Here is a 14020-nt window from a genome sequence, read left to right as displayed (position 1 = left end):
TGATGTGAAGCAAAATATTTAGGAAAATTAGGTTTACAACCGGTGTTGAATAAACCAACTCTGAAATAGTTTAATTCATTCGTTTGCCTTCCTTCCAAATCAAGAAGAATCTCCCCAGTGGAAAGTAGTGTTACACCTATATGGAAACATTTGTATTACAGCAGTATATTAAATTAGTGCCATGATGGGGTAGCAGGGGCAGCAGGGACATCCTCCTCCGGATAGGCCAAAAATATAAAATGAGGGTTTTACATAAATAGAAATTCCCTTCCTATTTCTCGCTTGTTCTAGACACTGTGCACAGTCTACTGGAGTGGCAGGGACTTGTGTAACAGCTGCCTCGTACCTCCTCAGTAATACCAGCAATATTTATAGCATCGGGGGGGCCGGCAGCTACCGGTCAGCAAACTACACATGAATGGCCTCATGGAAGCTGCTTGTTTGTAACCTTCTTGTTCTGATGCATATAGTGAACACCGATACAAATAATAGGGGGCACAGTGTACCCCCACTTGATGAAATAGATTGTCCCAAAATCAAATAATAACACCAAAAAAGTAAACAATACCAAAATTTAAAAAAGCATAAAATGACACTTTATTTGCTCAATTTAAACAAATCTATTTAGAAAGAGACAGCATACACAGAAATAGTCCACCAATGGTCAAATAACTAAATATACATAATAAACAAGTCACAGATAACCTGTATAGAGGTATAGAAGGTATAAACCTCAGAGCAAGTCAGGGTATTACAAACAGGCATTCCATGTTAGCCAGAGGAATAACAGAGGACAAGGTACACATATACAATACATACAGACCAGAGGTGGACACTGCCCAACATGTGTTTAGGCTCGCTTCATTAGGGGTACGATTTGACCATTGGTGGACTATTTCTGTGTATGTTGTCTCTTTTTAAATGTATTTGTTTTAGTTGTTCAACTACAGTTTTATTTTATGCTTTATTTGACCAATGAAAACAAATGTTTAGGATGGTAACTGATGGTCCAGGGTGAGAAACTGTCCATACAATTCAGCTTTTACATATCACAAATCCCATGTTTTTGTTCACACAACCATCCAGTGAAAGTAAAAAAAAATCTGTTAGCCTCTAGTTGGCAACAGAGGACGCTCACCACCTATAAATCTATTGTATACAGGATCCATACAGCTTAACAATAAATCAGTATGCAGTGAGCATCCCCTAGTGGTGACAGATATTTTGCCAATTCTAAGGGGTTGTTCCACAATAAACATATCACCTTTCCACAGGACAGATAATACATGAATGATCACTGGGGTTACAAATAATCACTTAAACAGAGATCCCTGGTCTTCTTCACCTCACTACATGACCATAGTAAGAAGGAGTTTGGATGAATAAGTGTTTGTGCATGATGCTGATTTGGAGAGCTGGATTCACTGCTCTGCTTTTCCTATCCATCCATATGCAATGAATGAGCAAGATTTCTGGTGGTCAAGGAGTGTCCCAGCAGTGGTTCCCCCATATTTCACCAATCCTACTGCTTCTATTTTTTAATCAGCATCAATATCCTTCTATTTGATGTTTCAAATCATAGATAGGTAAAGAGATATTCCCACAAAGACAAGATTGTTAAATATACTCAGGTTAACAAAATAATACATTCTCTAATTCAATGTTATTAACAAAAATACAGCATGTCACAGATATAATTCCAACCTGTCTCTGTCAGTCCTGGTGTAAACAATTTCGGTTGCCCAGGGATCTGACCATAAATTCTTCTCATGAATTGCTTCTCCTGTCTGCATGCTGCTGTGCTCTTTGCCCTTCTATTACAAGACGAGCTCAAACACAGACACTTCCTGACAGCAGCAGGAGGTTGCATAGATTTACTCTACAAGCTACACATAAAATAAGGTCTTTATCCAGGGGGCACTCTGTGTTTGTTACAGTTCAGATGAAGCAGAGCTGAAGTTTGTCAATGTGTGTTATATGGATCTCATAATTTCTTATCTTTGAACTGTCTCATCTGACTAATTTCTATGCGTCAAATACTAGTGAATATTCAAAAGCTAAATAAAAGTGTATATAAACCTGTACCCCAATAATCTCAGCACATTGTCAGCACACAGCATCTCATAGCACAAAGGAATCATGAGGTGTCTGCTTAGAGAATCCCCGCTCACACTCTGGAATCTTACACTGACCATCACTGAGTGATAGGAGCTAAAGTAGCAATACAACAGTAAATTTGTAAAGTAAGGGGTTAAAATGATCTTTATTGTGTGAACATCACTAGGGGATACATATTTAAGAACTTTCTTTCATGGGCAAACCTCTTTAAGCCTGTTGCTCACCCTCAATGACCATACTTCCAATTTAGTAGGTTTTTAGGTTTGAATCCCATAATTCAGGAAGCAGAAGTGGCACTCATCATCATTGGGGTCAATCTTCTCTTAAGTGAAAGGATACCAAAAATACAGGAAGGTTTCATGGTGCATCTAGGAGATGGGTCATTTAGTGTACAAAGCGCTTTCTCTAACCTCCTCTAACCCCGATGTCGTTGAGTGTCGCTTCTTCTTCCTGGATTATTTGGCACTTCTGTCCTTCCCGACATGGAGTTCCCATTATTGGGTTGTGGATAAGGTGTGGCTATTGACTATCTTATTTCTCTGCAGTTGGTTATTTGGTTTGAATCCCATCACTTATGTACAAGCTGATAAATATTTACATGCTATATTGACAGAGAAGATCTTTACAAGTTCAGGGGCCGATAAAATAAGATAAGATAAGATAATCCTTTATTAGTCCCACAGTGGGGAAATTCACATCGTTACAGCAGCAGAGAGGGTACAGAGAGTGAAGTACAAACTATGATAACAATAATATTAGGGATAAATGAACAAAAAGAAAAGGGGGATAAAGAGACAAAAAAAGAGACAAGCAATGATCGGCAGTTTGATGTTTAGTCTGTGGATGGGACTTACAGGGACTGGTTAGGTGGGGGGCACAGGTTACTTCTGTTTGGGCCTTGTTTGTTGAACAGCATGATGGCAGCGGGGAGGAATGACTTACGATAACGCTCCCTCTCACACTTGGGGTGAAGCAGTCGGTCACTGAATGTGCTCCCCAATGTCACCACAGTCTCATGCAAGGGATGGGAGCTATTCTCCAGAATAGACTTCAACTTACACAGTGTCCTCCTCTCAGCTACCACCTGCACTGTGTCAAGAGGACCCCCCAGGACAGAACTGGCTTTCCTAATCAGTTTGTCCAGTCTGCTCCTCTACCTAGCTGAGATGCTGCTTCCCCAACAGACTATGCCAAAGAAGATGGCTGGTGCCACTACAGAGTTGAAGAAGGTCTTAAGAAGAGCCCCCCGCACTCCGAATGCCCTCAGCCTCCTCAGCAGGTGTAGCCGGCTCTGACCCCTCCTGTGAAGTGCGTTTATGTTCTCTGCCCACTCCAGTTTATTGTTGAGGAGGACACCCAAGTACTTATAGGACTTCACTGCCTCAATGTCTGTCCCATGGATAACCATCGGTTGAGAAGGAGGACTGTGCTTACGAAAGTCCACCACCATCTCCTTGGTCTTCCCAGCATTAATCCTAAGGTGGTTTCGCTGGCACCAGTTCACAAATTTCCGTATCAGTTCTTTGTACTCCCTGTCGTTCTCACCTGTAATGAGGCCTACTATTTCAGAGTCATCAGAGAACTTCTGGAGGTAGCAGCTACATGAATTGTACCTGACGTCTGCTGTGTACAATGTGAAGAGGATGGGAGCCAAGACTGTACCTTGAGGTGCACCTGTACTACTCATCACAGTATCCGACACAATCAAGGGTTATGCTCTGCTTGGGGACTCACAGTGGGGTAGATTACCATAATCTACTCAGAGCCATGCTAGGAACTCCTTATGAAGCAGAGAACAGCACTAGACCAACCTTGCTTTAAGCTGATGGCCACCCAGATTTGGGTAGCTGCACAATTGTGTGGCCGACAGCTTTCTTATATACACAGTGTAGTTGTTGATAAAGTGGGTGCATTATTGTTTTCTCCCGCCATTGATCTAGGTGCAGGGTAATGAGGATAGTAATGTATCATTATATTGTGACTTTACCTTGGAGTCAAGTACAAGCTGCGTGTGTTTGTAGAGTAACTCCTCGTTTTCTGTCAGCGATGACCCGAGCTGGACGTCTGTCAGATATAAATCTATCTGCTTCCTCAGCCAACAGGTCACCTGGGAGAAAAGTCAAAATATGGGATCACAATATGTAAATCTTCATCCAGCTAGAATAAGTATAACTGACTGTCTGGTATTATGATGCCTACAACCATTGTAGGACAGATACTGTAATAATAATACTAAAGTAATAGACGGCAAATAATAGATACTGTAATAATAATAATAATAATAATAATAATAATAAAGTATCAAACTGAGCATAATAATTCATGAATAATTACGGAATATGCAGAGAGTTACAAACTATATTATAATGTCATCTTTATCATTTTGCACATTGGCTTCGTTATATATGAACACAGATGAACCCAGATTGGAAGACAATGATGAAGTCCATCCAGCCTCCATTTTGGCAGTGTGGACAATATGCCCTGTAGGCACTTATTTCAAGCTGTTGGATTGAATAACATCTGTTGTTTCGCCAGCACAGCGCCATTCTGCAAGTTATCTGTGTGCGATCCTCCGCTACCTGCTGCAATCATGTCAGAAGGATTAGCCTGAAGACATACATTGTAGCTGCAACATCAAAGCAATAATGTGCCCTGTTAATATGGTGGCATCTATAGTAGAGAAATAACATGTCACTTGCCCACTGAATGAGGGAACATATAACATTTGTTACATCCCTATTTATAACTCCTGGGATGGTTTGAGGTCCAAAACCGTGTTGATATATTCCATAATATTTTTGATAGATAGGGGTTTTGTTATAGCTGCAGTTCCCTGACCAACCACAACTCAACTGAACTTTAATGGGGTCTGCAGTCTCCACCAGGCATTTTAATCTGCTGTCAGCACTTTCTATAGCAATTCACAGTGATTTTCAACATATCTTTATTATTATCTGTCCATAATGCCATTTCCAAGGTATTCCCATTTTTTCTGTATGCTAATTAGGTAGTTGGTCTTCTTTCAGTGTCACACCATGCTTCTCAGAAGTCAAATCTCCTGCTTATCTGACTGGAGAGAAGAGGGGTCCAGGTGGGGAAAGCAGTGCTCCACACATGCTGAGTGCACCAACTGCCTCATTAGCATACAGATAGAAATGGGAATATCTTGAAGATGGCATTATGGATAGAAATAATTAAGATACAGAGCATTTCTATTGAACATGCTGCATATAGATTATAACAATGACCCTCTTTAACCCACTATATTTTATTAATCCCGTGATGCTGAGGTTGCAGAACAATAGGTTGGATTGTCATACAGGTGATGGTTTGGAAAATGCATCATTGCACAAACAAGGTCAGACATTCTGATGTGACTTGGTCATTATACTATGGTACGGTGGGCACACATCGGCGCCCAGGAGAGGAGGAGGGGCTGGGCACTGCCTACTCCCGCCCCTCTCCATAGACATGCATGGCACCATAATACGGGGAAAAATAGGATATGTCTTATCTTACCCCTGGGTACGGTATGGTGCCACACGTGTGCTGCACCGTACGGCTCTGTGTGCCCATTGCTGGCCTAGGGGGGACTTGTATACAGCGGCCGTATATACACCCCCCAACAGTCGTGTGAATTTGCTCTAAGCCGTTTGACAAATATGTGGTTTATAGGAGGGGAATTGAAATGCCCTGATTTCACCTTGGTAATCCTTGGTGTCTTAAAAAATAAAACCTACTATAATAATAAGCTCTAACGTTATATATTTCAGCCTTTAACGCCTTAACACCGAAGCCACTTTTCACCTTCTTGACACTTTGTACTTCATGTTAGTTGAAAAATTTTGGTGGTATGTTTTGCATTTATTTATGAGAAAATCAGATATTTGGAGAAAATTTAGAAAAATTCTTGATTTTCAAACTTCAAAATGTTCTACTTTTTCTATACATAGTCATAACCGCAAAAATACTTAATAACTAACATTCACTAAATGTCTTCTTTATGTGGACATGGTTTTTTATGCATACTCTTTTTTTTTGTAGGACGTTAGGTGCGATTTTTCACATTTTTATAAAAAACGCTAAATCCCGCTATTGAGGGACCTGCTCAGGTTTCAAGTCACTTTGAGAGGCCTAAATAAAAGTAAAACCCCATAAATTACCCCATTGTCACGGGCACCCCCGCGATCCATACCACGGATCGCGGGTGCACCCGTGCCTCCGTTGCGGGCACCCCCGCGATCCATATCGCGGATCGCGGGTGCACCCGTGCCTCCCTCCGCTGCTCCGGTCCCGCTCCGGTGCACTCACCTCTCCTGGCTCCCGCTCCCGTCCGGACTAGGTGTCGTGCGCGGCCCCGCTCCCTAGGGCGCGCGCGCGGCACTGTCTCAAGATTTAAAGGGCCAGCGCACAGGTGATTAGTATTGGTCATTTCCTGTTTTGTTTATAACCCTTTGTTTCCCATCATTCCCTGCCGGATCTTTGTGCCTCTTAGCCTTAGAGAAATCTTCCTAGCGAGTATTGCTGTGTTCCTGCGTATTCCTGTATTCCTGTGTGTTCCCGTTCCTGAGTCCTGTGTTGCCGTGTTACCTGTGTTCCTTCCTGTTGCTGTGTGCCTGTGTTCCCGTTCCCTCCTGCCTGGACCTCCTGTTGCTGACCCCGGACTTGAACCTGACGTTGCATCTCTGCCGCCTGCCCTGACCCTGTGCCTGGACCCGACTACGAGTTGTCATCCGCTAAGGTACCTCGACCTCGGCTGCCACCGTGGGCTAGTCACACCTGGGAACGTCCTAGTGGTATCCTGCCGCAGCAAGTCCAACCCGCTTTGCGGCGGGCTCTGGTGAAAACCAGGTGCTGCTAGGCTCCGGTTCCGGGTGTTGGCTAGTTACATCTCCCGCGGTGGTCCAGAGGATCCACTGATCCTAACACCCATTATATAAACTAAACCCCTCAATGTACGTAAAACAACTTTTATGAAGTTTGTTAACACTTTAATTGTTTTACAGGGGTTAAAACAAAATCGGGTGCAATTTTGAAAGTAAATTTTTTTGGCTTAATGAATGTGTTTTTCAAAAATTGTACAAATTCTCAGTGGATAAAATGCCAAAACGCTCCACAAAATTTGATACCCAATACTTCCCGCGTATAGGAATACCCCATATGTGTAATTTTTTATTTTCCAGAATAAATATGTATTTTGTGTTCAAGGAAAAAAACTAAGACATGCTCTACAAATAAGCCCTAACTCAAATTTCAGAGAAATACTTTATGATACAGTTACTATAGAATTCATTAAGGGTTCCATGAAGCTGTATACAGTGACAACACCCTGGTGGTGACTTAAGTTGGCCACAAAAGATTTTTAAAAAAGCATCAAAATCCGGAATCTGACCAGAGCATATTCATTCTCTTTTGTTTACAAAAAATTAAATAATATATAAAACACTTCTGAAATATGTAGTTCGTACATCCAGGCTAACAAAGGTTAACAAAGTTATGCAGTTTTGAAGTTTATGATTAGAGATGAGCGAGTATACTCGTCCGAGCTTGATGCTCGTTCGAGTATTAAGGTACTCGAAACGGCTCGTTGCTCGGACGAGTATTTCCCCTGCTCGAGATCAAGCATTTAATTAAACAAACACAGTGAAGAACAATGAAGAATAGAATAAAAACAGTGAACACAGGATCATTTAAGTGAAAAACACAGTGAAGAACACAGTGAAGAATAGATTACAGATGTTCGGCACATCTGCTTACTTGTCGGAAGATACACGCGGATACATCGGGCGCAGCAGAGACACATCGGGCGCAGCAGAGACACATCGGGTGCAGCAGAGACACATCGGGCAGCAGGGAGACATCGGGTGCAGCAGGGAGACATCGGGCGCAGCAGGGAGACATCGCGCGCAGCAGGGAGACATCGGGCAGCAGGGAGACATCGGGCAGCAGGGAGACATCGGGCAGCAGGGAGACATCGGGCAGCACGGGGGAGACATCGGGCAGCACGGGGAGACATCGGGCAGCACGGGGAGACATCGGGCAGCACGGGGGAGACATCGGGCAGCGGCACGGAGACATCGGGCAGCAGGGAGACATCGGGCAGCAGGGAGACTTCAGTGGAAGAAGAGGAGCGGATCCCGGGACAGCGTATCTCCCGACAAGTAAGCAGATGTGCCGAACATCTGCAATCTATTCTTCACTGTGTTTTTCACTTAAATGATCCTATGTTCACTGTTTTTATTCTATTCTTCACTGTTCTTCACATCTGCTAACTTGTCGGGAGATAATATACACGCGGAACAGTGAAGAATAGATTGCAGATGTTTGCATACATCTGATCACTTATCAGAAGACATTCTTTTTCAATTAAATAACACATTTTATTACCGAACCATGGTCCCTTTGAAAAATGCTCGAGTCTCCCATTGACTTCAATGGGGCTCGTTATTCGAGACGAGCACTCGAGCATCTGGAAAAGTTCGTCTCGAATAACGAGCACCCGAGCATTTTAGTGCTCGTTCATCTCTATTTATGATCCATACCTCCATTCCTAAAAAAGAAACATTACTTAAACATAACTTGGGGAAATTAGAGCTGCTCCATAATACCGTTCTTTTTCTTGTCTTTGGATTTTCGCTGCAGTCAGATCAATTAAAGTGGTTTTGGCCCTTGACAAGTCTGCTTTTTGATGTGTGGGTTGTTTGAACCAGTTCCACGAAAAGTCGCAAAAAACTTCAACAAAAGTTGCAACATAGACCAGGGTAGGGACTGGGGTAAATTTGTGCCAAAATGGAGATTTGCGCCAAATTACAAATTATGAATTGAGTTGTACTGTGAAAACTAGTGCATGCAAATGCAAATGAATTTGACTCAAGAGGGGCTATTTTAAAGTGACTTTGCACTGTCCTATGTTCATTGGGTGCAATGGAAAGTTGCAAAACAGCATTTGCACCACAAATGCACCAAAACAACACCAAACATAGACAAAAAACCCCAATGATAAATGCATTTATGTTTTATCCCATTTTTGAAGCCCAAAATAAGCATGGATTACAAAGGGGTTGTTCTAAACTGATCGACCATGACTTGTCTTGAAATCAGCAAATTGTTGAAGGTCCTGCAAAGGCCCCGCTGAGCTTAAATACAGTTTATCATGTATGTACAGGCAGTCCCGGGTTACATACAAGGTTCTGTAGGTTTGTTCTTAAGTTGAATTTGTGTGTAAATCGGAACTGTATATTTTATCATTGTAATCCCAGACAGAACTTTTTTGGTCTCTGTGACAATTGGATTTGAAAAATGTTGGGTTGTCATAAGAATCAATATTAACACTAAAGCTTCATTACAGACACATTTGATAACTGTTACAGCTGTTTATTGTAGCCTAGGACTAAAGTACAATAAATTACCAATATCCAGTGGTCCGTTTGTAATTAGGGGTCGTATGTAAGTCGAGTATTCTTAAGGAGGGGACCGTCTGTATATACTTAGCACATATCAGCAAAATATTGAAAATATTCTAATATATTAATCACAGCATTCTCCTTGGTTATTACAAAATATTATATCAATGTTCTCTTGAAATAATATTGTATATTAAGTATCCTGGAACTCTCTGCAGTGTTCTAGTGCCAAGTGGTGTAGGCCAAGCTCAGAGCATAGCAGATGGTGAGCTCTTAAAGTCCTCTGATGTGGCACTGGGCAGGGAGGTGACCAGCCCCACAGATGGGTAAACATTGTGCCCTGGCACTAACTCTGCAGCTGTGACCTGGAGGAACAGGTGTTGTAGTTTATTGCCTCCCCGTGTTACCTTGTCTTCCTGTTGGTGCCACTGACTAACGTGCAAGACCTGCTCCAGCCTTTGTCGGTGTAGCCTCATCTGCTTGTCCAGCTGCCGCCTCCTGTCTTGTAGTGATTCCAGGAGTCCTTCCACTTTGGAGCAGCTGCTATGGGCTCCTTTCATTATGTCAGAATTTGCCACTGGCTGGTGAGACCTAAATCGCTGGATGAATTCCGTCAGTTCCTGGCTCTTATTTAGTAAGGTCAAAGACCGTGCCAGGAGAGCTGTAACAATAGAAGTGAACATAAGTCAGGAAAATGAAAACGAATGCCCATGTAACATAGCGAAAACTACCAATAAAGAACTGAAAGATTCTTAACTCTTCTATTCAATCATTTCCTGCTTAGTTCTGATTTTGTTGAAATCCGCTTCCCCAGATTCCTGAAGCAATCCACTTGGTCTAATAATGAGCAGGAACATAACAATGTAGATATCGGAGGATTTGCTATGATATTAGGATTTTATTAAGGGCTATGTTCACCCTGTGTATATGGCCTCTATTAAATGTATATTCTGAGACACTGTAACGGCATCAGCCACTGGTTATAATGACATCCCTTTAATGTATACGTCTTGAAAAAGTATTGGAAAATTTTTCCCACAGGAGGAGGGGGGTCTGACCAAAAAGCATTGGAAACAGATATGCATTTTGGCCAAACCCTCTCCCATTTGCATTTTGGATGCGTTTTAAAACGCATGATTAAGGACGCAGCCAGCGTCTGAAATGCGTTGGATTTACACAATGTATATGTCCAAGCTTTTAATAGGAAGCCAATAAAGAAAGTTTTTATTTACTAACGCCTGATGTCGGTGGATTGGAGCTGGAAAGACTTGTTCAGTATGTAGAATTCAAGCCCTGGATCACATGAAGCACATTGCTATGGTAAATCCTCCTTACCCTTCATATGCTGCTGAAGCTGCTGAACATATTCTGTGATAGAATCATCAGTATTTGGTGTATTCTGAAGAAAAGTCTCGGCATTGTCATTGGCTTCAGAAAACTAGAGGCATAAGACATATGAGGCAAATGAGCAAAAAACTGATAAAAAAAGAACAGTAAAACATCTGGGACAAGATTATAAAACATCTTAAATTTAGTATAATGGACATGTCCTATGTTCATTCTGAAACTATGCCATATTTTGTAAATAAGGCAAAATGACCCCAGCACAAAAACAATCTCACAGCGCCGCCTAGTGGACAAATTATCATTACATCCAATACTATTGATAAGGGTATATTTTTAAAAGCAGGAATAAAGTCATAGAAAAAGTTACATCAAATATTTATCAGGTGCATTGCATATACCACTGTATAATGTATTAATTATTACATTTATTCTACAATTATCATTTAAAGGACATCTACCACCAGGATCAAGGATTGAAACCAAGCACACTTACCTACTGGTGTGTGCCCCCTCTGGCAGGATATGTTCTTCTTTTAGCTTCCTATGCCCTTGTTTTTGCCAAAAAAAGGCTTTTAAAATGATGCAAATGATTCCGAGGGGCTCCAGGCTCTATAGCAGATTCTGCCAGAGGGGGCGCACACTTGTATGTCAGTATGCTTGGTTTACAATCCTTCATCTTGGCAGTAGATGTCCTTTAAAGACTTTAAAGAATCTAGTTATTAAGATGGTGAAGTGAGGGCTTGTAGCAAAATGGTCATGCATTTTGTCTTCTCAGATCCATTAGTCTACCCTCTTATGGGCTTTTATGGTGTGGAATACGGGATACATTTCTAAGTTTAGGGGCCCAATCACTGGAACCCCCACTACTCATAAGAATTGGATGCTCCAAGCTGCTTCTCCATTTATTCTGTATTGGAGTTCCAGAGATAGGCATGTATCTTTGGCAGTCCCATAGAGAATGAATTGTGCAGCCCCAGTTGACACTGGGGGGACAGGATACTTGGCCTTCTCCAGCAACATTCCTTTGTTTCTATAAAATACCAGGCATAATGCATTTCATATTGGGTCAAGTATAAAACTTCAATTTGTTGGTGTCAAGCACAGACCTGCAAAGCAATAGTGAAAAACTCAGCCGTCATCTGCAATAAATCTCTCCTTCTCTCGAGCACAAGCATGAGGGCATCCCATGCTTCTTTTAGGGTCAGGGCCATGGCGTCATATACTTGGCTTTGGTCTTTATTTTGTTCAGCAGTCTTGTCAGCTTCACATAACAAATCCCATACTTGGTCTTCCAAAGCCTACAGAAACAGAGAGAAAACGGGGAAACGGGGGATTAGTATCGGCTTATTAAAAAAAGAAATTCTCTAAGGGACTTGGATCTATTTTTTCCTTCCTGAATATTCGATTCATCAAAATCTCTGTGAGAGACTAGCATGTTGAGTGTGCAGATATTATCTAGCCAAGAAAACCACCTTCCTGACCCAGTGCATGACCATCATCTATTGACCAGTGGGAGAGGTTACCTAGAACATAATTGGCACTGGAGGTCCCATCAGCCAATGTAATTTCTGTGCAACTCTTCATTTACTCTGTGGTGGTGGTGCCAGTGGTATACTTACCATACAGACAGACCATGCCACTTCTATGTTAGTAAGGAAGTAAGTGAACCTACTGAGTCCACCAAACTGCACACTTCTGGAAGCCCTCATGGGGGTATAGTCCATATAAAGCTTTTTGATGGAGCTTTATGTTTTCTTGCACAAATCCGATTGGTATTTAAATTCTGGGCCATAGAGAAAATCAATGTCTAAAATATCCCAGGCATTTACATAGAATAAAGCCTGGACTGGGCAGCGAATAGTGACAAATTACACAAATTACAAGGATGTGTTTCCTTGGGTTTTATGACACCACTGTGGATGAGCATGCCCATTTGGGTACGGATTTGGCTGGTTTGGTTTGGGTATGTGCACACACTGCTAACTCTCGCAATGGGTGCTAGCAATTGGTTGACCTTTATCCACCAGCAGCCTTTAAATTCTGGCAAAGTAAGCGGAAGCATTTTCCCTAGGATTATCATTTCCTGTGATGTCACTGGGGAGCGGCATCATAGGAAAAATGTGGCCTGCAGTATTTAAATTATTAACACCCACGATAGGTGCCAGCGCCAATCACTGGTGGTACCAGTGTGAGTTGAGCTCAAACTTTGAATCCAAATGGGAATTTCTGGCTGAAGTCCGTGTTTGGGTCTGCACGGACCCAAACATTTTGGTTCGGGTCTGCTCATAACTAGACTCAACAATTGCCATCATAGTTTTTTTTGTGATCTGCTGGGGGTTGTGAAAAAAGACATAAGAAAATGCAGGATAAGTCAGATGATCCAAAGAACATAGCCCATGGGTAGATCTAGGCATGGTGATTGTTGTCTTCTTATATTTGTTATACATGGCCTCCTTCCTTCTAAAATCAACATTTAAAATTATGCTAATGAGCCAAAAAGGCTATGGGTGTGTTATCAGAGCCTCTCCATGCTGCAGGTTCTTAGGCTGTTCTCTTCTGTAGGAGCACTGTTTACTCCCTGAAGCTGACATAACAGGAAGTGTAGGGGGAGGGGGAGACTAAGACTGCAGTGTAACAACAGCTTGTGAAGCCAGAGCTCAGAGGGCTACTGTAACACGCCCATAACCCTTCGGGTTCATTAGCATAATTTTAAAAATTGATTTTTAGAAGGAAGGAAGAATAACAAATATAAGAAGATTACCACAGTTACAGGGCCTGGATCTATGCGTAAGTGTCCCTGGTTTATCATGATGGATTTTTGATAGATTTTGTTGAAGGTCATTAAAAAAGTAATTGCCTGTAATGTATGACTATGTTTAAATTATGAACCCAATAATTTCCCCACTTGGGCTTCCCCAATCTCCCCACTTGGGCTATAATGACTAGGAACGTTTGATGGCGTGGGCTCTGCTCTGCTCTTTGATTGTATTGAACCATCTTTGTTCCCTGTGATACTTGTTTGGCTCCACTATCAGTTTTATTCCTGTCCTGGGCTTTGTGTAGGTTTTTCATTTGACTTTCCTTGAGCATTTGCACTTTGACCTATTTCTCCCATTTTTCTAAGGACAGTAATTAGACAGAGTCTTTTA

At 41.9% G+C, this 14020-nt stretch overlaps 1 protein-coding gene across 3 annotated transcripts in view; it reads right to left on the bottom strand.

Moving 5' to 3' along the window:
* The window catches only part of CCDC141 (coiled-coil domain containing 141), a 116257-nt gene that overhangs the window by 80332 nt on the left and 21905 nt on the right, over positions 1–14020 (bottom strand). For all 3 annotated transcript variants that reach the window (XM_072121600.1, XM_072121602.1, XM_072121601.1), the window contains exons 3-6: positions 11978–12169; positions 10860–10962; positions 9932–10185; positions 4106–4225 (exon numbers count right to left, since the gene is read on the bottom strand). In XM_072121600.1, coding sequence (XP_071977701.1) covers positions 4106–4225; positions 9932–10185; positions 10860–10962; positions 11978–12169 — 669 coding nt within the window. The remainder of the gene's footprint in view (positions 1–4105; positions 4226–9931; positions 10186–10859; positions 10963–11977; positions 12170–14020) is intronic.

The sequence above is a fragment of the Engystomops pustulosus genome, chromosome 8, assembly GCF_040894005.1.
Source record: "Engystomops pustulosus chromosome 8, aEngPut4.maternal, whole genome shotgun sequence".
NCBI classification, from domain to species: domain Eukaryota; kingdom Metazoa; phylum Chordata; class Amphibia; order Anura; family Leptodactylidae; genus Engystomops; species Engystomops pustulosus.
The sequence above is the reverse complement of the archived record's forward strand: the minus strand, read 5'-3'. Positions and strand labels throughout refer to the sequence as shown.